Genomic DNA, 23,436 nt, shown 5'->3' with positions numbered 1-23,436 from the left:
AAACCAGGGAAAGGGGGAGGGTGACAGGGAAGGAAAAAAGGCACCAGGCTGACAAATTCATTTTTGCAATCGGCCCATTTCTGTTTGTCTGCTCAGACGCAGCTCCAGGCATCTGCACAAGCCAGATGGAGGAGGCTGCTATTTCTAGAAAAAAAAAAAAAAAAAGAGGGGGGGTGGTGAGAGGGGAGGAAGGGAGGAGGCGGAGGCAGAGGGCAGAAGACGGGGTCTGTTTGCCCTAAAACCTCAGGCAGAATGATACCCTCTTCCCAGCACTACCAGACAGGGTCCCCGTTCAAGAAAGGGCTGGGGCTGGGCATGGGGTGAGGTGGGATGGGGAAGAAGAAAGGCAGAGAAAGTTTAATTAGCTAAAGTCGGCTACAATAGGCCCCCTCACGGGCTACATCAGGTTTTCATTCATGAGCAAGCTACAGTGCTCCAAAAATGCCAAGAACCACCCCCCCTTGCTGTCTCCCCCTTCCCCCCCTACCGCCACCAACAGGAGTGCGTCCTCTAGCAGGCTGGCTGAGCCTAATGCTGTGTTGCAGACATCCCTCCTCAAAGGGATGTGAGTAGGAAGAATTAATTATTAAAGAGCAGCTGGTACTTCAGCACCGACTGCACTACCCCCAGCTCCTATAGCTGATCCCCCCTCCCCCACTATGCGGGAACACAAATGACCCCCGCCCAACATTCCCAGGCCCCATTTCTAAACACACAGTTAAGATGCCACCCCTAGGGAAGGGAAAGCAAACCTTTGTCTCTGCAGCTACTTGGGGTGGGTGGGGCATGTGAAACTGCTGCCCCCCTCCAAATTACATGATCTAGCCAAAGTAGGAGGATATATTGGAGAAGAAGGGGAGGCTGGCACAGAACTAACATTTCCTCCATCCTTGCCCCCAAGTAACCCACACCTGAGATCTGTCTCTCTGGTCTCTGGCATGCCCACATTCCCAGGACAGAGTGGAGATACTGGGGGCCCATTTCTCTAACTCAGAGAGACCCCTACTGCTTTGTCAAGAAAGCCCAGATCCAAGTTCAAGTGAAGAGAGGGCAAAGAGAGAAGTCAAGAAAAGACGAAGGAGACAAACCGAGATCTCCCCAAGCTTTGTGTTTACGGAGGGAGAGGAAGGAGGGAAGACTGGAATGAAGAAGGAGGCAGCCCCCAACATGGCTCATCCACCATCCAGCCCAGCCAGCCTAGCCCAGCCCAGCCCAGCCCAGCATCTCAACAGCCAGCATAGGCACAGGGTGCCTAGGACTGGGGAGACTGAAGACCATGTCTGCCTGCCTACATCCTCTGAACCTAAGAGGAAGCCGAAGGCAGGACCCAGACCCAGACTGCAATCCTGCAATCCTGCAAGGCATCTGTCTAGGGGTCCCTCTGACCAAGACTCCTGGATCTCACCCTCCCCGCCACCTCCTTTTGTTCCCATAATCTGGCTCCATCCTCCCCTCCCAGTTGGACACTGAACCCAATCACCACCACCTCCCCAAGTTCCAAATCTAATTCCAGATCCCAAAGGCATGGTGGTCACTGACAGAGTGATGGGTCCCCTTTGCACCCTCCTAAAAGCAACTGCAGCTGTTACCTTTCCTCTTTAGAGACACACCTCATCTCAGAAGAGGTATCTAGTCAGGGGTATCAAGTGGTCATCTCCTCTCCCAAAGGAAGCACCCAACCTCCCCATTTCAACAGCCCCCACCAGGCTCCCAGATTAATTACTTACACCCAGCCAGTTCTCATCTTCCCCAGGGACCCAGGGAAGGGTGGGGTGGAGAAGCTGACTCCCCCAAGTTAATAAGGCACTGGTAGTGCCCCCGCTTCCATGAGATACAGACCCGGGATGAAAAATGGGGGGCATCCACCCAAGACAAGAAGGAGTTGGCGGGGAGCTCCATTTCATCTCCTAGCTCTCGCATCCTGGCTCCAGGGTGTCAGACAGGAGAAGAGGGTGGGAACAAACGCAGTAACGCCTCACGGGAGACGGGGTGAGAATAATGGAAGAGAGAAGTAAGGTGGACTCCGCAGTCCCCCTCCTCATGCACGGAAGTCAAGGACATAAAATCAAGGATGCGTTCGTAGCTATGGGGAGAAGCGCTCTGGGTGGGCAGCACCCCTCACGTCACAGTACCAAGAAAGGGGTGTCCAGCGAAGAGGGGTCTGCAGAGAATCCGGGTGCAAGGCTCAAATGGCTCTGCAACGCAACATGCGCCGCCAGGGAAGGGGCAAATCAGACAACCCCGGCCGGTCTCCGAGCCATTTGGGGGCGCAGGGCGCAGGAAGGCGGGCCCCTCCCTTACCTGTAGGGAAGGCGCCCCTGTCTGGGAGGAACAGGGAGGGGCGCGCGCAGCAACCCCGATGCCCCGCTCACGGGCTGGCGATGCTCCCGGGGGGCGCCGGCTGGCTCCCAGGGCCAGGAGGAAGGAAGGGGGGCGCGGAGCGCGGCGCGCGCGCGGGGAGCCCGCGGACAGAGACAGCAGGAGGAGGGGGCGCCGCCTCGCGTCCCGGGGGCCGGGGAAGAGGGATCTGGGCCGGGGCGGCGCGCTCACCCGCTGCGGCTCGAGCTCCGGCTTCGCGGGCGGCGGCGGCAGCAGCGGCGGCGGCAGCGGCGGCAGCACCTCCTCGACGGCTCCTCCATCTTTGCGGCGGCTCCTCCGGCTCCGCTCGCCGCCGCCACCAACAACAACATTCGGAGACGTCACTCCCGTCACGTGACCCGACCCGGAGCTAAAAATAGACCCAGACCCCCCAGCCCTCCCGCCTTCCCCATGCCCGCAGCCACCACCAACCCCTCCCCTGCCTCTCGGCCCTCCCCGCCGGGCGGGGCCAGCGACGCCATCGTGACAGCTCCTTAAAGGGCCAGTGCCCAGCATAGGGTTGGGCCGAGACGGGGTGGAAGGGAAGGGATCGGAACCCAGCGAGTAGGAGTGGAAAGATCGTTGCAGGGGCCGAGTATGGATGCTGGGGCTCAACCTTTGGATTGTAAAAGTTTCCTCCTTGCGCTCCCAGGACTTCCTTTTCAAACCGTGGATGGTGCAATCGTCGCTTGCCTAAGCTGCTCCCCTGACGCGCCCTCCCGCGGTCGGGGAGGGGACGTGGGGATAGATTCCCAGGGGCTGGGAGGGCCACCGCAGCCTCTGCAGCGGGGCCTGGCTGGGGGTGGATGGTTCGGACAGGTCTCGAACTCGCCAGCTCTGACCGCACACACTGCATCCGTGCCAGGGAAAGAAAAGCCTGGGAAAGGCCAGGGTATGGCTGTAACAGTCCAAGGCCTTCAAAAGGGCAGACCAGCAGACCAGGAGCCGGAAAGACTTCCCTGACTTTGGTGCCATCCACGCTACATCTCCTCTTGGTACACAGTATGAACATGTTTAATTAGACCTAGACAATTTGTCAATGACCCAGCAATTCCACTAACAAAAATGTATTCCAAATAAATAACCGTTATGTTAAAAAATGAACATGAGATTGTAATGATGTGAAAAGTTGAAAACAACTTAAATATCCATCGATAGGGAATTGGCAAACAAAGCAGGAGACATTCATTCAGTAAAATATTATCCAGACATTAAAAGTTTTGGCCGGGCGCGGTGGCTCACGCTTGTAATCCCAGCACTTTGGGACGCCGAGGCGGGCGGATCACGAGGTCAGGAGATCGAGACCAGGATGAAACCCCGTCTCTACTAAAAATACAAAAAATTAGCCGGGCGTGGTGGCGGGCGCCTGTAGTCCCAGCTACTCGGAGAGGCTGAGACAGGAGAATGGCGTGAACCCGGGAGGCGGAGCTTGCAGTGAGCCGAGATTGCGCCACTGCACTCCAGCCTGGGCGACAGAGCTAGACTCCATCTCAAAAAAAAAAAAAAAAAAAAAAAGTTTTATAGGGGACCGGGCATGGTGGCTGCTCATGCCTGTAATCCCAGCACTTTGGGAGGCCGAGGCAGGCGGATCACCTGAGGTCAGGAGTTTGAGACCAGCCTGGCCAATATGGTAAAACCCCGTCTCTACTAAAAATACAAAAAATTAGCCGGGCGTGGTGGCAGGCGCCTGTATCCCACCTACCCAGGAGGCTAAGGCAGTAGAATCCCTTGAACCTGGGAGGCAGAGGTTGCAGTGAGCCAAGATCGTGCCATTGCACTCCAGCCTGGGCAACAAGAGTGAAACTCTGCCTCAAAAAAAAAAAAAAAAAAAAAGTTTTATAGGGGCCAGGCGCATTGGCTCATGCCTGTCATCAATCCCAGCACTTTGGAGGCCGAGGCAGGAGGATTGCTTGAGCCCAGTTCAAGACCAGTCTGGGTAATATGGCGAGACACTGTCTGTATTTTAAAAGAGAAGAGGCCGGGCGTGGGCCGAGCACGGTGGCTCACGCCTGTAATCCCAGCACTTTGGGAGGTCGAGGCAAGTGGATCACGAGGTCAGGATGTCGAGACCATCCTGGCTAACACAGTGAAACCCGTCTCTACTAAAAATACAAAAAATTAGCCGGGCGTGGTGGCAGGCGCCTGTAGTCCCAGCTACTTGGGTGGCTGAGGCAGGAGAATGGAGTGAACCCGGGAGGCAGAGCTTGCGGTGAGCAGAGATCGCACCACTGCACGCCAGCTTGGGGAACAAAGCGAGACTCCGTCTCAAAAAAACAAAAACAAAAACAAAAGAAGAAGAAGAGGCCAGGCGCGGTGGCTCACGCCTGTAATCCCAGCACTTTGGGAGGCCGAGGCGAGCTGATCACAAGGTCAGGAGATTGAGACCATCCTGGCTAACACGGAGAAACCCTCTCTACTAAAAATACAAAAAAAAAAAAAAAAAAAAAAAAAAATTAGCCAGGTGTAGTGGCGGGTGCCTGTAGTCCCAGCTACTCGGGAGGCTGAGGCAGGAGAATGGCGTGAACCCAGGAGGCAGAGGTTGCAGTGAGCCAAGATTGCACCACTGCACTCCAGCCTGGGCAATAGTGTGAGACTCCGGCTCAGGAAAAAAATAGCCGGGCGCGGTGGCTCATGCCTGTAATCCCAGCACTTTGGGAGGCTGAGGCGGGCGGATCACGAGGTCTGGAGTTCGAGATGAGCCTGACCAAAATGGTGAAACCCCGTCTTTACTAAAAATTCAAAAATTAGGCGGGCGTGGTGGTGCACGCCTGTAATCCCAGCTTCTCAGGAAGCTGAGGCAGAAGAATCACTTGAAACCGAGAGGCGGAGTTTGCAGTGAGCAGAGATGGGGCTATTGCACTCCAGTCTGGGAGGGTGACAGAGCGACATTCCGTCTCAAAAAAAATAAAAATAGGCCGGGCGCGGTGGCTCACGCCTGTAATCCCAGCACTTTGGGAGGCCGAGGTGGGCGGATCACGAGGTCAGGAGATCGAGACCATCCTGGCTAACATGGTGAAACCCCATCTCTACTAAAAATACAAAAAAAATTAGCCGGGCGTGGAGGCTGACCCTGTAGTCCCAGCTACTCGGGAGGCTGAGGCAGGACAATGGCGTGAACCTGGGAGGCAGAGGTTGCAGTGAGCTGCGATAGCGCCACTGCACTCCGGCCTGGGCGACAGAGCGAGACTCCGTCTCAAAAAATAAATAAATAAATAAACAAATAAGTAATAAAAAAGAAGAAAAAAAATTTTATAGGTCTATACTGACCTGAAAAGATGCCCGTGATATATTGTTTTCTTGAAAATCAGGACTCAAACAAGTATTACTGAATTATTCCATTATTATAAAAACAACAAACTAGATTCATATGCCTGAGTATATGTGTATATTAAAAAGCCTGGCCAAGGGCCAGACTTGTGCTCACGCTGGGGGGCTGAGGTGGGAGGACAGCTTTAGCCGGAGAGGCGAGCTAACTAAGAACACACCACTGCACCCAGCCTGGGTGACAAAGTGAGATCCTGTCTCAAAAAAAAAAAAAAAAAAAAAAAGCCTAACCAAGCATGGTGGAATGGTGGCACACACCTGTAGTCCTACCTACTTGGGAGGCTGAAAAGGGAGGATTCATTGACCCCAGGAGTTCAAGCCCAGCTTGGGCAACATAGAGAGACCCCATCTCTAAAAAAAAAAAAAAAAGGAGGAGGGCTGGGCGCGGTGGCTCACACCTGTAATCCTAGCACTTTGGGAGGCCGAGGCGGGCGGATCACAAGGTCAGGATATCGAGACCACCCTGGCTAATAGGGTGAAACCCCATCTGTACTAAAAATACAAAAAATTAGCCGCGCGTGGTGGCACATGCCTGTAGTCCCAGCTACTCGGGAGGCTGAGGCAGGAGAATCGCTTGAACCCAGGAGGTGGAGGTTGCAGTGAGCCGAGATCACACCACTTCACTCCAGCCTGGTGACAGAGAGAGACTCCGTCTAAAAAAAAAAAAAAACTGAAACAAAAAAAGCCTAGAAGAATAAATACCAGAATGTTTGTCTTTACTTTTTTGTCTTACTTATTTATTTATTTTGAGACAGAGCCTCATTGTATCTCCCAGGCTACAGTGCAGTGGCACGGTCATAGCTCCCTATAACCCTGAACTCCTGGGCTCAAGTGATCCTCCCAACTCAGCCTCCCAAGTAGCTAGCACTACAGGTATGCGCCACTACATCCAGCTAAATTTTTTTTTTTTTTTGCAGGGTCTTGCCATGTCACTAAGGCTGGAGTGCAGTGGCGCCATCACAGCTCACTGCAGCCTCAATTTCCCAGGCTCCAGCGATCCTCCTGCCTCAGCCTCCAAGTAGCTGGGACCACAGGTGGTGCATGCCACCACACTCAGCTAATTGTATTTTTTGTAGAGATGAGGTTTCCCTGTGTTGCCCAGGCTAGTCTTTTTTTTTTTTTTTTTTTTGAGACGCAGTCTCACTCTGTCACACAGGCTGGAGTGCAGTGGCATGACCGCGGCTCACTGCAACCTCTGCCTCCACGGTTCAAGCAGTTCTCCTGCCTCAGCCTCCAGAGTAGCTGGGATTACAGGTGCAGGCCAACACACCTGGCTAATTTTTGTATTTTTGGTAGAGACAGGGTTTCACCATGTTGGTCAGGCTGGTCTCAAACTCCTGACCTCGTGATCCGCCTGCCTCAGCCTCCCAAAGTGCTGGGATTACAGGCGTGAGCCACTGCACTCAGCCGCTCAGGCTAGTCTTTTTTTTTTTTTTTTTTTTTTGAGACAGAGTCTCACTCTGTTGCTTAGGCTGGAGTGCAGTGGTGCGATCCCAGCTCACTGCAAGCTCCGCCTCCCGGGTTCATGCCATTCTCCTGCCTCAGCCTCCCGAGTAGCTGGGACTACAGGCGCCCGCCCCCACACCCGGCTAATTTTTTTTGTATTTTTAGTAGAGACAAGGTTTCACCGTCTTAGCCAGGATGGTCTTGATCTCCTGACCTCGTGATCTGCCCACCTCGGCCTCCCAAAGTGCTGGGATTACAAGCGTGAGCCACCGTGCCCAGTTTTTTTTTTTTTTTTTTTTCTCACTCTCTTCCCCAGGCTGGAGTGCAATGGTGCAATCTCAGCTCACTGCAACCTCCGCCTCCCAGGTTCAAGCAATTCTCCTGCCTCAGCCTCCCGAGTAGCTGGGACTACAGGAGCGTGCCACCACACCCAGCTAATTTTTGTATTTTTTTGGTAGAGACGGGGTTTCACCATGTTGGCCAGGATGGTCTCGATCTCTTGACCTCATGATCCACCTGCCTCGACCTCCCAAAGTGCTGGGATTACAGGCATGAGCCACTGCGCCCGGCCTAGGCTAGTCTTATACTCCTGGGCTCAAGTGATCCGCCCATCTCAGCCTCTCAAAATGCTGGGATTACAGGAGTGAGCCAACACTCCCGGCCACTCCAGGGGATTTTACTGCAGCTGGTCCTTTCCTCATGTTTGGGGAAAAAAAAAAAGAAACACCCAAAGTTTCTACGTGATCTGATCCCTGCCCAGTCATCTCTTTTTGCTTAGCTTTCTGTACTCCCGCCATGTGACTTTCTCTCAAACGACGTGCTCTCTGCTCTTCAGGGCCTTTGCACAGGCTGTTTTTATCTTTCTAGAATGCCTCCCTCCCTTCTTCTCTTTGCCTGGCTAACTCCTACTCATTCATCAGAGCTCTTTTTTTTTTTTTTTTGAGCCAGGGTTTTGCTCTTGTTGCCCAGGATGGAGTACAATGCCGTGATCTCGGCTCACCGCAACCTCCATCTCCTGGGTTTAGCAATTCTCCTGCCTCAGCCTCCCAAGTAGCCGGGATTACAGGCACCTGCCACCATGCCCGGCTAATTTTGTGTTTTTAGTAGAGATGAGGTTTTTCCATGTTGGTCAGGCTGGTCTCAAACTCCCAACCTCAGGTTATCTGCCTGCCTCAGCCTCCCAAAGTGCTGGTATTACAGGCATGAGCCACCGCACCCGGCCATCAGAGCTCATTTAAATATCACTGAAAGAGGTCTTTCTTGGTCCTTTAATTAGAATAGATCCTCTTGTTATATATGCTTTCATCAACCCTGCTAATAATATGTAAATATATATTTATGGCATTATGGTTCATTGTCCGTCTTGTCCTCTAAATTACAAACTTCTTTATTATTATTATTATTTTTTTGAGACAGTCTTGCTCTGTCACCCAGGCTTGAATGCAGTGGCGCAATCGTGGCTCACTGCAACCTCTACATACCAGGTTTAAGCGATCCTTGTGCCTCCGCCACCAGAATAGCTGGGATTACGGGCATGTACCACCACGCCCAGCTAATTTTTGTATTTTTAGTAAAGACTGGGTTTCACCATGTTGGCCAGGCTGGTCTCGAACTCCTGACTTCAGGTGATCCACCCACCTCAGCCTCCCAAAGTGCTGGGATTACAGGGGTGAGCCATCATGCCCCACTTTAAACTATAATGAAATTGGCTGGGCGAGGTGGCTCACGCCTGTAATCCCAGCACTTTGGGAGGCCGAAGCAGGTGGATTACCTGAGGTCAGGAGTTCGAGACCAGCCTGGCCAACATGGTGAAACCCCATCTGTACTAAAATACAAAAATTAGCTGGGCATGGTGGTGCACATCTGTAATCCCAGCTACTCAGGAGGCTGAGGAGGGGGAATTGCTTGAACCAGGGAGGCGGAGGTTGCAGTGAGCCAAGAACATGATATTGCACTCCAGCCTGGGCAATAGAGTGAAACTCAGTCTCAAAAAAAAAAAAAATAATAATAATGAAGCTTTGCTCTTGTCACCCAGGCTGGAGTGCAATGATGCAATCTCAGCTCACTGCAACCTCCGCCTCCCAGGTTCAGGTGATTCTCCTGCCTCAGCCTCCCGAGTAGCTGGGATTACAGGCACCCACCATCATGCCTGGATAATTTTTGTATTTTTTTTTTTTTTTTTTTTTTTTTTTTGAGACGGAGTCTCGCTCTGTCACCCAGGCACCCAGGCTGGAGTGCAGTGGCGCGATCTCAGCTCACTGCAAGCTCCGCCTCCCGGGTTCACGCCATTCTCCTGCCTCAGCCTCTCCGAGTAGCTGGGACTACAGGCGCCCGCCACCACGCCGAGCTAATTTTTTGTATTTTTAGTAGAGACGGGGTTTCACCGTGGTCTCGATCTCCTGACCTCGTGATCCGCCCGCCTCGGCGTCCCAAAATGCTGGGATTACAAGCGTGAGCCACCGCGCCCGGCCAATTTTTGTATTTTTAGTAGAGACGGGGTTTCACCATGTTGGCCAGGCTGATCTCGAACTCCTGACCTCACGTGATCCACCCGCCTCCGCCTCTCAAAGTGCTGGAGTGGTGCTCCAGCGGTGGCATGCGGTGGCGTGAGCCACCGCACCCAGCCAACTATAAGCTTCTTGAACACAGAAACTATACATCTTCGCCCAGCACAGTGCCTGGAACAAAAAAAAGAATTAATGAGCATGTGTGGAATGAAATGAATGAGTGTTAAAAGATTAAACCAAGCTGCTCACCTTCCACCTGGACAATGGACTCTGTGCAGAAATGGCATCCCATGGAGTCACCCCACATCACTCCAAGATAGCGGTCCTCCTGCCTCCTTCCTGTAATGATAGCATTACCTATTTGTTTGTTTTGTTTTGTTTTGTTTGAGACAGAGTCTTGCTCTGTTGCCCAGGCTGGAGGGCTGTGGTGCAATCTTGGGTCACTGCAATCTCCGCCTCCCAAGTTCAAGCAATTCTCTGGCCTCAGCCTCCTGAGTAGCTGGGATTACAGGTGTGCACCACCATGCCTGGCTAATTTTTTTTTTTTTTTGAGACGGAGTCTCGCTCTGTCGCCCAGGCTGGAGTGCAGTGGCGCAATCTCGGCTCACTGCAAGCTCCACCTCCCGGGTTCACGCCATTCTCCTGCCTCAGCCTCTCCGAGTAGCTAGGACTACAGGTGCCCACCACTACGCCCGGCTAATTTTTTTGTATTTTTAGTAGAGACGGGGTTTCACCGTGGTCTTGATCTCCTGATCTCATGATCCGCCCGCCTCGGCCTCCCAAAGTGCTGGGATTACAAGCGTGAGCCACCGCGCCCCGCTGTATTTTTTTAGTAAAGACAGGCTTTCACCATCTTGGCCAGGCTGGTCTTGAACTCCTGACCTCATGATCTGCCCGCTTCAGCCTCCCGAAGTGCTGGGATTACAGGCGTGAGCCACCGTGCCTGGCTGGCATCACCTATTTGTTATTGCACTTGCACAGTCTTTCACCATCTTCTGGCAGTTAGGATGAGTTGGGTTGGGATTTTGCTTTCACAAGGCTTGTGCTTTGTCTCCCCAAATGGATTATGAGCCACTTGAGAAAAGAGATAAAATCATATGTCTTTTTGCCTTTCTAGCACCTAGCATATCACCTTGCACATAGTAGGTGTTCAGTAAAGGTTTGGGGACACTGGAAGATTCCAGAATTTTCTCTCTTGGGATCTCAGAACATGGGAAAAGAATCTCCCCCTGTAATATGAGAAATGATGGTCAATAACTGCCTCTTGGAGCACATTGGCTTGGCACTTCCCATTTTACAGATGAGGAAACGGAGACTCAGGGAAGCTTAATAATTGCTTGCCCAAAGTCTGGATCACCTGAGGTCAGGAGTTAGAGACCAGCCTGGCCAACATGGCAAAACCCCATCTCTACTAAAAAAAAAAAAAAAAAAGTTAGCCGGGCATGGTGGCACACACCTGTAGTCCCAGCTATTTGGGGAGGCTGAGGCAGGAGAATTGCTTGAACCTGGGAGGCAGAGGTTGCAGTGAGCTGAGATCGCACCACTGCATCCAGCCTGGGCAACAGACAGAGACTCCGTCTAAAAATAATAAATAAATAAATAAATAAATAAATGTCCAAAGTTACAGAGTTTCTACAAGCAAGAACTGGGGATCAAACCCAGGTTTCAGTGGCCGGGCGTGGTGGCTCACGCCTGTAATCCCAGCACTTTGGGAGGCAGAGGCAGGCAGATCATGAGGTCAGGAGATCGAGACCATCCTGGCTAACATGGTGAAACCCTGACTCTACTAAAAATACAAAAAAATTAGCCAGGCGTGGTGGCAGGCACCTGTAGTCCCAGCTACTCGGGAGGCTGAGGCAGGAGAATGGCGTGAACCCGGGAGGCAGAGCTTGCAGTGAGCAGAGATCGCGCCACTGCACTCCAGCCTGGGTGACAGAGCGAGACTTGTCTCACGAAAAAAAAAAAAAAAAAAAAAGCCCAGGTTTCTGTGTTCCCTAACACAAGGAACAGGGGCTGATGAAGCTGGACTCCCAACCCCAGAGCTTTAGCCTTCTTCTCCGGAGGTCTCTGAGATTATCATGTCCATATCCCAGTGGCCGAATGTCCCAGAAGTTACAAAAATGTACCATATGGGGCCCTGATAAGTCTTCAGATTTCTTCTTCTCAGGTAAGTGGGGGCTAAATAATTCAGCATGCATTTGTCATGTTTCTTGAGTACCTGTGAGAGATGCTGAGGATATAGAGATGATTCTGCCTTTAGGGAGTCTCAAGTTCCTTACAGAAAACATAACTGTCTTTTGTCGTGAGTCCCTAGGGTGGGCAGATATCCTTGCCAGGACCATTCACCATGGAAACAGGGGTCACGGGACTGTCTCCTTCACCACCACCTCAGTTTCTCAATGTAGAGTGAGCCTGCAGATGGGATCTAGAAGCTGGCTGGAGAGCTTCTGACGCTGGGAACCAGTGGTGAATTTGGCCTCTTGGTAGAAGGAAATAAATCTCAGAGAAGAGCCAGATATTTAACCGATAGCCTGACAGATGGCAGCATGATTGGACTTTGGAAGGGGGCAAGAAGAGGAATGAGTGTGTTCAGCAATGCTGCTAGGCCATCCGGGAGTTGCTACTCCTATCTGGAATCATGAAAAAAGTCGTAGGCCAAGTGCAGTGTCTCACACCTGTAATCCCAGCACTTTGGGAGTCCAAGAGGGGGTGATCACTAGAGGCCAGGAGTTTGAGACCAACACGGTGAAACCTCGTCTCTACTAAAAAATACAAAAATTGGCTGGGCGTGGTGGCTCATACCTGTAATCCCAGCACTTTGGGAGGCCGAGGCGGGCGGATCACCTGAGGTTGGGAGTTCGAGACCAGCCTGTCCAACGTGGTGAAACCCCGTCTCTAATAAAATTACAAAAATTGGCTGGGTATGGCAGTGCACACCTGTAATCCCAGCTACTCAGGAGGCTGAGGCAGGAGAATCGCTTGAACCCAGGAGGCGGAGGTTGCGGTGAGCCAAGATCGCGCCATTCCACTCCAGCCTGGGTGACAAGAGCGAAACTCTGTCAAAAAAAACAAAACAAAACAACAACAACAAAAAAACACACACACACACACAAAAACAAAAGTTATGCCCGGCGTGGTGGCTAACACCTGTAATCCCAGCACTTTGGGAGGCTGAGGCGGGTGGATTACTTGAGGTCAGGAGTTCAAGACGAGCCTGGCCAACTGGGTGAAACCCCATCTCTACTAAAAATATAAAAATTAGCTGGGTGTGGGGCCGGGCGCGGTGGCTCACGCCTGTGGTCCCAGCACTTTGGGAGGCCAAGGCGGGCTGATCACGAGGTCAGGAGATCGAGACCATCCTGGCTAATACGGTGAAACATCATCTCTAAAAATAATAATAATAATAATCAGCTGGGTGTGGTGATGGGCACCTGTAATTCCAGCTACTTGGGAGGCTGAGGCAGGAGAATCGCTTGAACCCGGGAGGCAGAGGTTGCAGTGAGCCAAGATCACACCACTGCACTCCGGCCTGGGCAACAGAGCGAGACTCAGTCTCAAAAAAATAGATAAATAAATAAATAAAATACAAAAATTAGCTGGGAGTGATGGTTCAGGCCTGTGGTCTCAGCTACTTGGGAAACTGAGGTGGGAGGATTGCTTGAGCCCGAGAGGTGGAGGTTGCAGTGGGCCAAGATCAGGACACTGCACTCCAACTTTGGCAACAGAGTGAGACCTTGTCTCAATAAAAAAAGAAAGAAAGAAAAGTTATGAGGCCAACACAATGCTAGGTACTGTGGGGAAGGCAAAAAATAAAAACAAACAAAAACAACAGGACAGGAGGTAAGAAAATCTGGGTCTTAAGGATAGAGACAACTCTGTGCTGGAGTGCTGTTGGATGAGTCATTTGCCCATAGGGCCTTGGTCTTATCTGGAAAATAGGACTTGAACTTCTGTTCTCTGAGGTCCCTTTCAGTTCTGACACTTCATGAGTCCTAAATTAGATATGATGGCAGATATGACAATGTCCAGCATGGAGCTGGGTGGCAAAGTTTAAGCTGGACCTTCATTCCTCCAGGATATTCAAGGTCCAGTCCTGCCCTTGGGCTGTTTACAATGAACTCTGGAGACAGAAGAGAGTTAATTTCCTGGCAAACAATCCATGTGCCCTAGGCACAAAGTAAAGGCAATGTCATTGAGGATGACTTATGCAGAGTGCAGTGAAAACTGAAAATTGCCCCTAGGATGCCTGGGTTTGGCCCAGGTCTCCATGTGTGACCCTGGGCAAGTCCCTTCTCTCTGGGCCTCTGTTTCTTTTTCTTTTTCTTTTCTTTTCTTTTCTTTTTTTTTTTTTTTTGAGATGGAGTCTCGCTCTTGTTGCCCAGGCTGGAGTGCAATGGTGAGACCTCAGCTCACTGCAACCTTGGCCTCCTGGGTTCAAGCAATTCTCCTGCCTCAGCCTCCCGAGTAGCTGGGATTACAGGCACCTGCCACCACACCTGGCTAAGTTTTTATATTTTTAGTAGAGATGGGGTTTCACCATGGCGGCCAGGTTGATCTTGAACTCCTGACATCAGGGGATTCACCCACCTCAACCTCCCAAAGTGCTGGGATTACAGGCATGAGCCACCACGTCCGGCTTCTGGGCCCCTGTTTCTTTATGATTAGAGGGTTGGATTGAATTTCCTTCCTTCCAGCTGGAGACTTTTCTAGGTGGTTCAACAAGGTGAAGTTGAGAAGGAAGGATGGAACAACAACTTTTTCCTCCTTTCCCTCCTTCCCCTGACTCCTCTGGGCTTGAGGGAGAAGAAACCAGTTTCAGGCCAGCATCCACTGTGCAGTCTTGCCTGTTTGAGATGTTTAGGGGGAGAGCAACAGGCAGGGGCCTTGGCTAAGTCACCACTCATCTGAGCCTCAGTTTCCCTGTCTGTAAAAGGGCATGGTTGGATAGATGACATCTGAGGATTTTTCCAGCTCTGCCAGCTAACTCTAGAATTGGATCTCAAAACAAACAAACAAACAAACAAACAAACAAACAAAGGAGGACCTGGCTAGAGGTGACAGCCTCAGTCATTCCTCACCTGAGAGCCCTACCTAACCCTTGACACCTTCTGTCCCTTTTCAGGCCTCCCACCTCCTGCCTTCCTGGCCCAGAGATCAGGAGCAGGCCACTGTCTCTACACTCAGCCATGGCCAACCCTGAGGAAAGCCAGCAGAAACATGGCTCCTAGAACAAGCTGTGAATTTGTTTAAAAATAAAGACTATTATGGGTGCAGCTGCCACCGTTTGTCATGGCGCCTAAAAAAAATAAATGATTTTTTATATATGTAGGAAGAGAGAGCAAAGCAAAGCTGTCAGTCTGCTGGTCTGTAGATCCCATATCCACCAAGAGCTGCCATCAGTAGCCAGCCACCTGCTAGAAGACAGCAGATGACCAGGAGGCCTGGCACACAGTTGGGACTCCAGGACAGGCTTCTCAGCCCAGCTCCCTCCAGGTTCCTAGAGTGCCCCACAAGCCTTCTTACCCCTCCCAGCAGCAAAAAAAGCAGAAGTCCAAGGAGATGGCTGAGAAGGAAGCCTACCCTCTCTCCTACCTCCCTGCTGGGACGTGGAGCTGAGGCCCAGGATTTTCTGGACTCGACAGAGTTCCTGCCTGCCTGCTCAAGAGTCAAGGCCAATGGCCACAACAGTGCAAGTGGCAGTGGTGGTCGATCATGTCCCACATGTCTGCAGGTCATTCCAGAGTGCCCAGAGAATGTTGGGAGGGGACAGTGGGAGCCCATGTACCTGCCCTCGAGGAGCTTTCCATCCTGTGGAAGCAACGTGGCCACATGAAGCAGGGTGGAGCAGAGTAGGAGAGAGGGGGCCGGGAAGTTTAGGCAAATCACTTGCCCTCTCTGAGCCCCAGTTTCCCTTCTGTGATTAGAGAGGTGGACCCTGTGATTCTGGAAGACCTTCTGAGCCATAAGGTCATGAAACGATAGTGAACAATACACAGTGAACTTACAGGCTATGTGGAGAGGTATGGACTACTGGCACCCCAAAACTCACCCAAATGCCTTCCCTCCAGCCTGCAGTTTTGGGTTAACGTACATTTTGCACATCTTTTATTGTAATCATTTATTGAATGACTTCCTTTCAAAAGACTGTCACATATATTATCATTGTCATAACAACTCTGCAAGGTAGATATTATGTACTCCATTGTATGGATAAGGAGACGGAGGCTCAGGGAGCTTAAGCAGTCAATAAGTGACAGGACCCAGACTCTCTGGGTGTGTAGCCACATGGGGTCTCCCCCAAACAGGCAGAGACAGCCTGAGGACCCAGAACACCCTGGCAGGAAGTCCTGCATTGATGGTGTGTGGAAGGCACTTTCCATCATCCTCCAACAGCAGGATTTCTGGCCCATCCATGATGACATACTTCTGCCCAGCAGACACAGAAGCAGATATAATCCTCCCCAAAACTCCTCAGTGTGGCCATTATTATTATTATTATTGGTTTTGTTGTTAAGACAGGGTTTCCTGTTGCCCAGGCTGGAGTGCAGAAGCGTGATCACGGCTCACTGTAGCCTTGACCTCCTGGGCTCAAGTGATCTCCCTGCCTCAGCCTCCTGAATAGCTGGAACTACAGGCACATGCTTCCCCACCTGGCTAATTTTTATACTGTTTTTTTTTTTTTTTTTTTTTCCGACAGAGTCTTACTCTGTTGCCCAGGCTGGAGTGCAACGGCGCGATCTCGGCTCACTGCAACCTCCGCCTCCCGGGTTCAAGCGATTCTCCTGCCTCAGCCTCCCAAGTAGCTGGAATTACAGGCATGCGCTGCCACGCACAGCTAATTTTTATATTTTCAATAGAGACCAGGTTTCACCATGGTGGCCAGGCTGGTCTCAAACCTCTGACCTCATGTGATCTGCCCGCCTCGGCCTCCCAAAGTCCTGGGTTTACAGGCGTGAGCCATTGTGCCCGATGTTACACCTGATTTTTACAATTTCCTTATTTTTTGTTTTACAAACTTTTTTTTTTTTTTGAGCTGGAGTCTCGCTCTATCAGCCCAGGCTGGAGTGCAGTGGTGCAATCTCGGCTCACTGCAACCTCCGTCTCCTGGGTTTAAGTGATTCTCCTGCCTCAGCCTCCTGAATAGCTGGGATTACAGGCGTGCACCACCATGCCCGGCTAATTTTTATATTTTTAGTGGAGATGGGGTTTCACCATGTTGGCCAGGCTGGTCTCGAACTCCTAACCTCAAGTGATCCACCTGCCTTGGCCTCCCAGAGTGCTGGGATTACAAGCGTCAGCCACCGTACCTGGCTGTTTTTACAAACTTTTTAAAATGGAAAAATACAGAACACATCACAAATTTTTGTGTCATCCTTGTGCAGGGGCTACGGCATTCTTCTGTATATGGGTCCTATTTTAGTATACGTGCTGCCAAAGCAAGCACACCATCTGATTTTTGATGTAATATATCATGAAAATACTCCCATGGCATTAAATCTTCCACATCATTTTGTGTGGCTGCATAGTATTCCGTTGTATTGTTTTATCGTAGTTTCTTTGCTTTTTTTTTTTTTTTTTTTGAGACAGAGTCTTGCTTTGTCACCCAGGCTGGAGTGCAGTGACGCGATCTCGGCTCACTGCAAGCTCCGCCTCCCAGGTTCGCGCCATTCTCCTGTCCCAGCCTCCCAAGTAGCTGGGACTACAGGCACCTGCCGCCACACCCGGCTAATTTTTTGTATTTTTAGTAGAGACGGGGGTTTCACTGTGTTAGCCAGGATGGTCTCGATCTCCTGACCTCATGATCCACCTGCCTTGGCCTCCCAAAGTGCTGTGATTACAGGCGTGAGCCACCACGCCCAGCCGTAGTTTCTTTACTTGATGCTCTTTTGACGGATGCCTCAGTTGTTTCCAATTTTTCCATTTTAAATAATGCTGTGGGCTAGACGCAGTGGCTCACACCTGTAATCCCAGCACTTTGGGAGGCCGAGGCAGGCAGATCTCCTGAGGTCAGGAGTTTGAGACCAGCCTGACCAACGTGGAGAAACCCCGTCTCTCCAAAAAAAAAAAACACAAAATTATCCGGGTGTAGTGGCACACACCTGTAATCCCAGTTACTCGGGAGGCTGAGGCAGGAGAATTGCTTGAACCCAGGAGGCGGAGGTTGTGGTGAGCCGAGATCATGCCCATTGCACTCCAGCCTGGGCAACAAGAGTGAAACTCTGGAAAGAAAGAAAGAAAAAAAGGAAGGGAGGAAGGAAGGGAGGAAGGAAGGAAGGAAGGAAGGAAGGAAAGAAGGAAGGAAGGGAGGGAGGGACAAGCAAGTTGTGATGCACATTCTCTTTTTTTTTTGAGACGGAGTCTTGCTCTGTTGCCCAGGCTAGAGTGCAGTGACTCCATCTTGGCTCACTGCAACCTCTGCCTCCTGGGTTCAAGCAATTCTCCTGCCTCAGCCTCCCAAGTAGCTGGGATTACAGGTGTGCGCCCACCACGCCTGGCTAATTTTTGTATTTTTAGTAGAGATGGAGTTTTACCATGTTGGCCAGGCTGGTCTTGAACTCCCAAAGTGCTGAGATTACAGGTGTGAGCCACTGCGCCCGGCCCATGTGAGGCACATTCTTATAGGTAAATCTTGGCACACGTCAATGACTGTATTATTTTCTCAGGATGAATTCTCAGAAGTGGAGCTGCTTTGTCAAAGGGTCTACATAACTTCAAGGCTTTTAAGGGTATTTTCTGATCCAGTGAAGGACACCACTATGGGACCCAGTTGTCCAAGTCAGAAGCATCAGGTAATGTTAAGTCCAAGAGAATAAGGCTAATTGATGAAAGAATGGGCCACACAACCCATTCTCTACCAGGGGGTATGCAGAGGAGAGAAGTTACCAGGCCCTGAAGATTGTCAGCCACTGGGGAGATACTATGAGGGTCTTTCCTGGAAACCAGAGGAATACATTTGCCCCCTGCCTACCTGGTCCTCCCCAGAAGCCACAAGTGCTCCACGTAGCATCCCTGGGCAACTCCTTTCCTGCTGCCCAAGCAAGCAAGGTGCCAATTCCCCAGGATCCAGCCAGCTGCAACTGACCCTGAGCCAACTCCCACAGCCCTGAGTGGGTCAGCTTTGCTTATGAAGCAGGACCCTGGCACCTCACCAGGGGGTCCAGCTTCCCTTCCCCCAGCCCCCAGCCTTGAGAGAGAAGCAACTGGGATAGGCCTGGGGAGGTGGGTGTCGGATCGGGGGTGTAGAGGATAGAGGAGCTGAATGTCTCTGTCCTCAGGGAGATCTTGAGATGACTCACATGCCACTGGAGGGGAGAGAGAAGCTGAGGGATGAATGGATTGCAAACCAGAGGGAGGGGCCGAGCTTCCGTGCCTTGATTCGCCCACGTCAGTTGCTTCAACAACATCTGCAGTGCGTGGGGTTGAGCGATCCCACTGTGGGGGGCTGGGGTGGGTAGGGCTTCCAGGCTGGCTGACGTTTGCTTCCCGCCCGCTGGGCCAGCCTGGAGCAGTTCATGAATGACTCACCTCATTGTCAGGCTGATTCACTGCTCTGCTGGGGACTTGGGTAGGGGGGCGGCCCCCTAGGTACGGCTCACACCCGCACACACGCGTACATACACATGCACGAACACACCCAGGCGGGGCTCCACTGGGGTCGGACACGAGGGATGGGATTTCTGTGGTTAAGAGGCAGGGGCACGCACACTATCTAGTGTGTGAATAACCTTGAAGTTTCAGTCTGTGGTGTACCAGTGTTTATTCACATTTAAATTAATTAAAATTAAACACAATTAAAACTTCAGTTTCTTAGCTGCACTAGCGACATTTCAAGTGCTTAATAGCCACACATGGTTAGTGGCTACTCTGGTGGGCAGTGTGAATAGAAAACATTTCCATCAACACAGAAAGTTCTATTGGACAGCGCTGGTTTACATAGCTGCCTACACACCAACTCAGAATCCACAACCTTCGCACACAAAGCCACACAAACAGATCAGTCCTCCCCGCCCCCATAGGCAGCAAACAACACACATTTAATTCCATACACATATTCAGCAGGCAATACCCAATCACCTACACAAGATTCTCAGTGTGTTCACACACTTCCTATCCAAATATGCCACCGTCCATACCAAGGCAAATGTAAAGATAAACACATAAAAAAAAGTATGTCATCACACTGACTTGAATACAACTGTTTGTTCGATAAAAATACAAATTCGGGGCCAGCCGCAGTGGTTCACGCCTGTAATCCCAACATTTTGGGAGACCAAGGCAGGCAGATCACCTGAGGTTGGGAGGTTGAGATCAGCCTTGCTAACATGGTGAAACCCCGTTTCTACTAAATATACAAAATTAGCTGGGTGTGGTGGCCCACACCTGTAATCCCAGCTACTTGGGAGGCTGAGGCAGGAGAATCACTTGAATCCGGGAGGTGGAGGTTGCAGTGAACCGGGATCACACCACTGCACTCCAGCCTGGGCGACAGAGTGAGACTCCGTCTCCAAAAAAACAACAACAACAACAAAAAAATTAGGGTGAAGTGCATTTGCAAGTATACTGAAATAGATACAAAACCAAGCCATGTGGTTCCATAACAATTCCCAGCACATGTTTGCAAACTCAAGTAAGGGGGAAGGGAACCCACATTTGTTGAGGTCCTGTTAATAGGCCAGGCATGGCGTTAGCCATTTCAATGCATTAATTCATTTAATCTCACAACAACCTTGTGGGGAAGATGTATTTTTTTTTTTTTTTTTTTTTTTTTTTTTTTTTTTTTTTTAAGACGGAGTCTTGCTCTGTCTCCCAGGCTGGAGTGCAGCGGCGAGATCTCGGCTCACTGCAAGCTCCGCCTCCAGGGTTCAAGCGATTCTCCTGCCTCAGCCTCCCGAGTAGCTGGGACTACAGGCACCCGCCACCACGCCTGGCTAATTTTTTGTATTTTTAGTAGAGACAGGGTTTCACCGTGTTAGCCAGGATGGTCTCAATCTCCTGACCTCATGATCCACCTGCCTCCGCCCCACAAAGTGCTGGGATTACAGGCGTGAGCCACCGCGCCCGGCCGGAAGATGTATTATTCTTTATTTTTTTATTTTTTATTTTAAGACAGAATCTCACTTTGTTGCCCAGGCTGGAATGCAGTGGCATGATCCCAGCTCACTGCAACCTCTGCCTCCCAGGTTCAAGTGATTCTCCTGCCTCAGCCCCCAGAATAGCTGGGATTACAGGCGCCCGCCACCATGGCAGGCTAATTTCTTTTTTTTTTTTTTTTAGACGGAGTCTCACTCTGTTGCCCAGGCTGGAGTGCAGTGGCGCGATCTCGGCTCACTGCAAGCTCCACCTCCCGGGTTCACGCCATTCTCCTGCCTCAGCCTCCCAAGTAGCTGGGACTATAGGCGCCCGCCACCACACCCGGCTAATTTTTTTGTATTTTTAGTAGAGATGGGGTTTCACCATGTTAGCCAGGGTGGTCTCGATCTCCTGCCCTTGTGATCCGCCCGCCTCAGCCTCCCAAAGTGCTGGGATTACAGGCATGAGCCACCGTGCCCAGCTAATTTTTGTATTTTTAGTAGAGACAGGGTTTTACCATGTTGGCCAGGCTGGTCTCGAACTCCTGACCTCAGGTGATCTGCCCACCTCAGCTTCCCAAAGTGCTGAGATTACACGTGTGAGCCACTGTGCCCAGCTGTATTATTCTTTTTTCACAGATGAGGCAGCTAAGATTCAGAGAGGTAAAGTAACTCACTCAAGGTCACACAGCCAGTTAGCAACAGAGTCAAATATGAACCAAGATTTGTCTGACTCCGTAGTCACTGCAGCATGCTATCTCCAAACTTAAACACAGACACACACACACACACACACACTCGCCAGATCTGTCCTCCTTTGTACCTAAGAAGATGGGGCTCCTCACCTAGCAGCTGCAGGTATTTGTGGAAGTGAGCATTGAGTTGCCCAGCCATTCTCACTCCCTCCTGACAAATGGCATCAAGTTGTTCAGCAAACACTTGTTCAGCCTGGGCAACATAGGGAGCCTTCATCTCTACAAAAAATAAACATAAAAAAATTAGCTGGGCTTAGGCCAGGCGCAGTGGCTCACACCTATAATCCCAGCACTCCGGGAGGCCAAGGCAGGTGGATCACGAGGTCAGGCATTCGAGACCAGCCTGGGCAACATAGTGAAACCCTGTCTCTACTAAAAATACAAAAAATTAGCTGGGCGTGGCTGGGCGCAGGGGCTCACGTGTGTAATCCCAGCACTTTGGGAGGCAGAGGCAGGCAGATTACCTGAGGTCAGGTGTTCGAGACCAGCCTGGCCAACATGGTGAAACCCTGTCTCTACTAAAAATACAAAAATTAGCCAGGCATGATGGCACATGCCTGTTATCCCAGCTACTCGGGAGGCTGAGGTGGGAGAATTGCTTGAGCCTAGAAGGCAGAGGTTGCAGTGAGCCAAGATCGTGCCACTGCACTCCAGCCTGGCCTGTGGAGCGAGATTGTCTCAAAAAAAAAAAAAATTAGCCAGGCGTGGTGGCGGGCACCTGTAATCCCAGCTACTTGGTAGGCTGAAGCAGGAGAATCGCTTGAACCTGAGAGGCAGAGGTTGCAGTGAGCCAAGATCGTGCCACTGCACTCCAGCCCGGGCGACAGTGTGAGACTCCATCTCAAAAAAAAAAAAAAAAGTTAGCTGGGCTTGGTGGTGTGTGCCTGTGGTCCCAGCTACTCAGGAGGCTGAGGTGGGAGGACTGCTTGGGCCCAAGAGGTGGAGTCTGCAGTGAGCCATGACTGTGCCACTGCACTCCAGCCTGGGTAAGGGAGTAAAGTAAGTCTCAAAACAAAAACAAAAACAAACTCATTTTCTGAGTATCTTCAATGTGCCACATGCTGGTTCACAAAGGTGAAAAGCCACAGTCTTCCTCTGAAGGAGTATTAAGTCAAGCAGGGAGGCCGGGCGCCGTGGCTTACGCCTGTAATCCCAGCTACTTGGAAGGCTGAGGCAGGAGAATCGCTTGAATCCGGGAGGCGGAGGTTGCAGTGAGCCAGAGATCAAGCCATTGCGCTCCAGCCTGGGCAACAGCGAGACTCCGTCTCAAAACAACAACAAAAAAAGAGTGGGGTGGAAAAGGATTGGTGGAAAGAGATTGCTGCTGATTGGGAGGCTGATTGGTTGGAAGACCAGATAAAGCAGGGAGGCAGAGGCCAGAGCGCCGCAGGTTCTGGGGATTTTATATGTCATTCTCCAGTGACTAGGGAAGGATTGAAGAACTTTTCAGTGGAAAAATAGGATCCCATTTGTATGTTAGAAAGAAAGAACAGGCCGGGTGCGGTGGCTCAAGCCTGTAATCCCAGCACTTTGGGAGGCCGCGGCGGGTGGATCATTTGAAGTCAGGAGTTCGAGACCAGCCTGGCCAACATGGTGAAACCCCGTCTTTACTAAAAATACAAAAGTTAGCTGGGCGTGGTGGCGGGCGCCTGTAATCCCAGCTCCTCGGGAGTCTGAAGCAGGAGAATCACTTGAACCCAAGAGGCGGAGCTTGCAGTAAGCCGCGATCGTGCCACTGCACTCCAGCCTGGGCGACAGAGCGAGATGCGGCTTAAAAAAAAAAAAAAAGGAAAAGAAAGGAGCGGGGGCAGGATTAGGCATCGTGGGGCCGAGATGCTTTATCTCACCTGAACCAGGGCTGAACCAGCCGACTGGGACGAGGAGCCGCTTGGGGGCGACCGAGAGCCCATCCGTTTCCTCTTAAGACCAGAGCGGAAGACTAGAGCGAGAAGTACCTTTGCGTCGGCGGGAAAGAAA

General features: G+C 51.2%; 1 protein-coding gene and 1 non-coding gene across 14 annotated transcripts in view; both read right to left on the bottom strand.

Moving 5' to 3' along the window:
• The window catches only part of HDAC5 (histone deacetylase 5), a 47,231-nt gene extending 44,456 nt beyond the window's left edge, over positions 1–2,775 (bottom strand). For 7 of the 13 annotated variants that reach the window (XM_030800752.1, XM_030800754.1, XM_030800757.1 and 4 more), the window contains exon 1: positions 2,551–2,775. Coding sequence is in view for 2 of the 13 variants with exons in the window: in XM_030800755.1 (XP_030656615.1) it covers positions 2,551–2,690 (140 nt within the window). In the remaining 11 variants the exon portion in view is untranslated. The remainder of the gene's footprint in view (positions 1–2,550) is intronic. The other 6 variants (XM_030800758.1, XM_030800760.1, XM_030800759.1 and 3 more) reach the window with 1 other exon arrangement.
• Positions 2,776–16,972: 14,197 nt separating this feature from the next.
• Positions 16,973–17,079, bottom strand: LOC115831588. Its single transcript, XR_004027117.1, has one exon. It is a non-coding gene; the product is annotated as a U6 spliceosomal RNA (small nuclear RNA).
• Positions 17,080–23,436: the final 6,357 nt, after the last annotated feature.

Source organism: Nomascus leucogenys, chromosome 19 (genome assembly GCF_006542625.1).
Source record: "Nomascus leucogenys isolate Asia chromosome 19, Asia_NLE_v1, whole genome shotgun sequence".
NCBI lineage: Eukaryota > Metazoa > Chordata > Mammalia > Primates > Hylobatidae > Nomascus > Nomascus leucogenys.
Note: the sequence above shows the minus strand (reverse complement) of the source record. Positions and strands in the feature narration are given on the sequence as shown.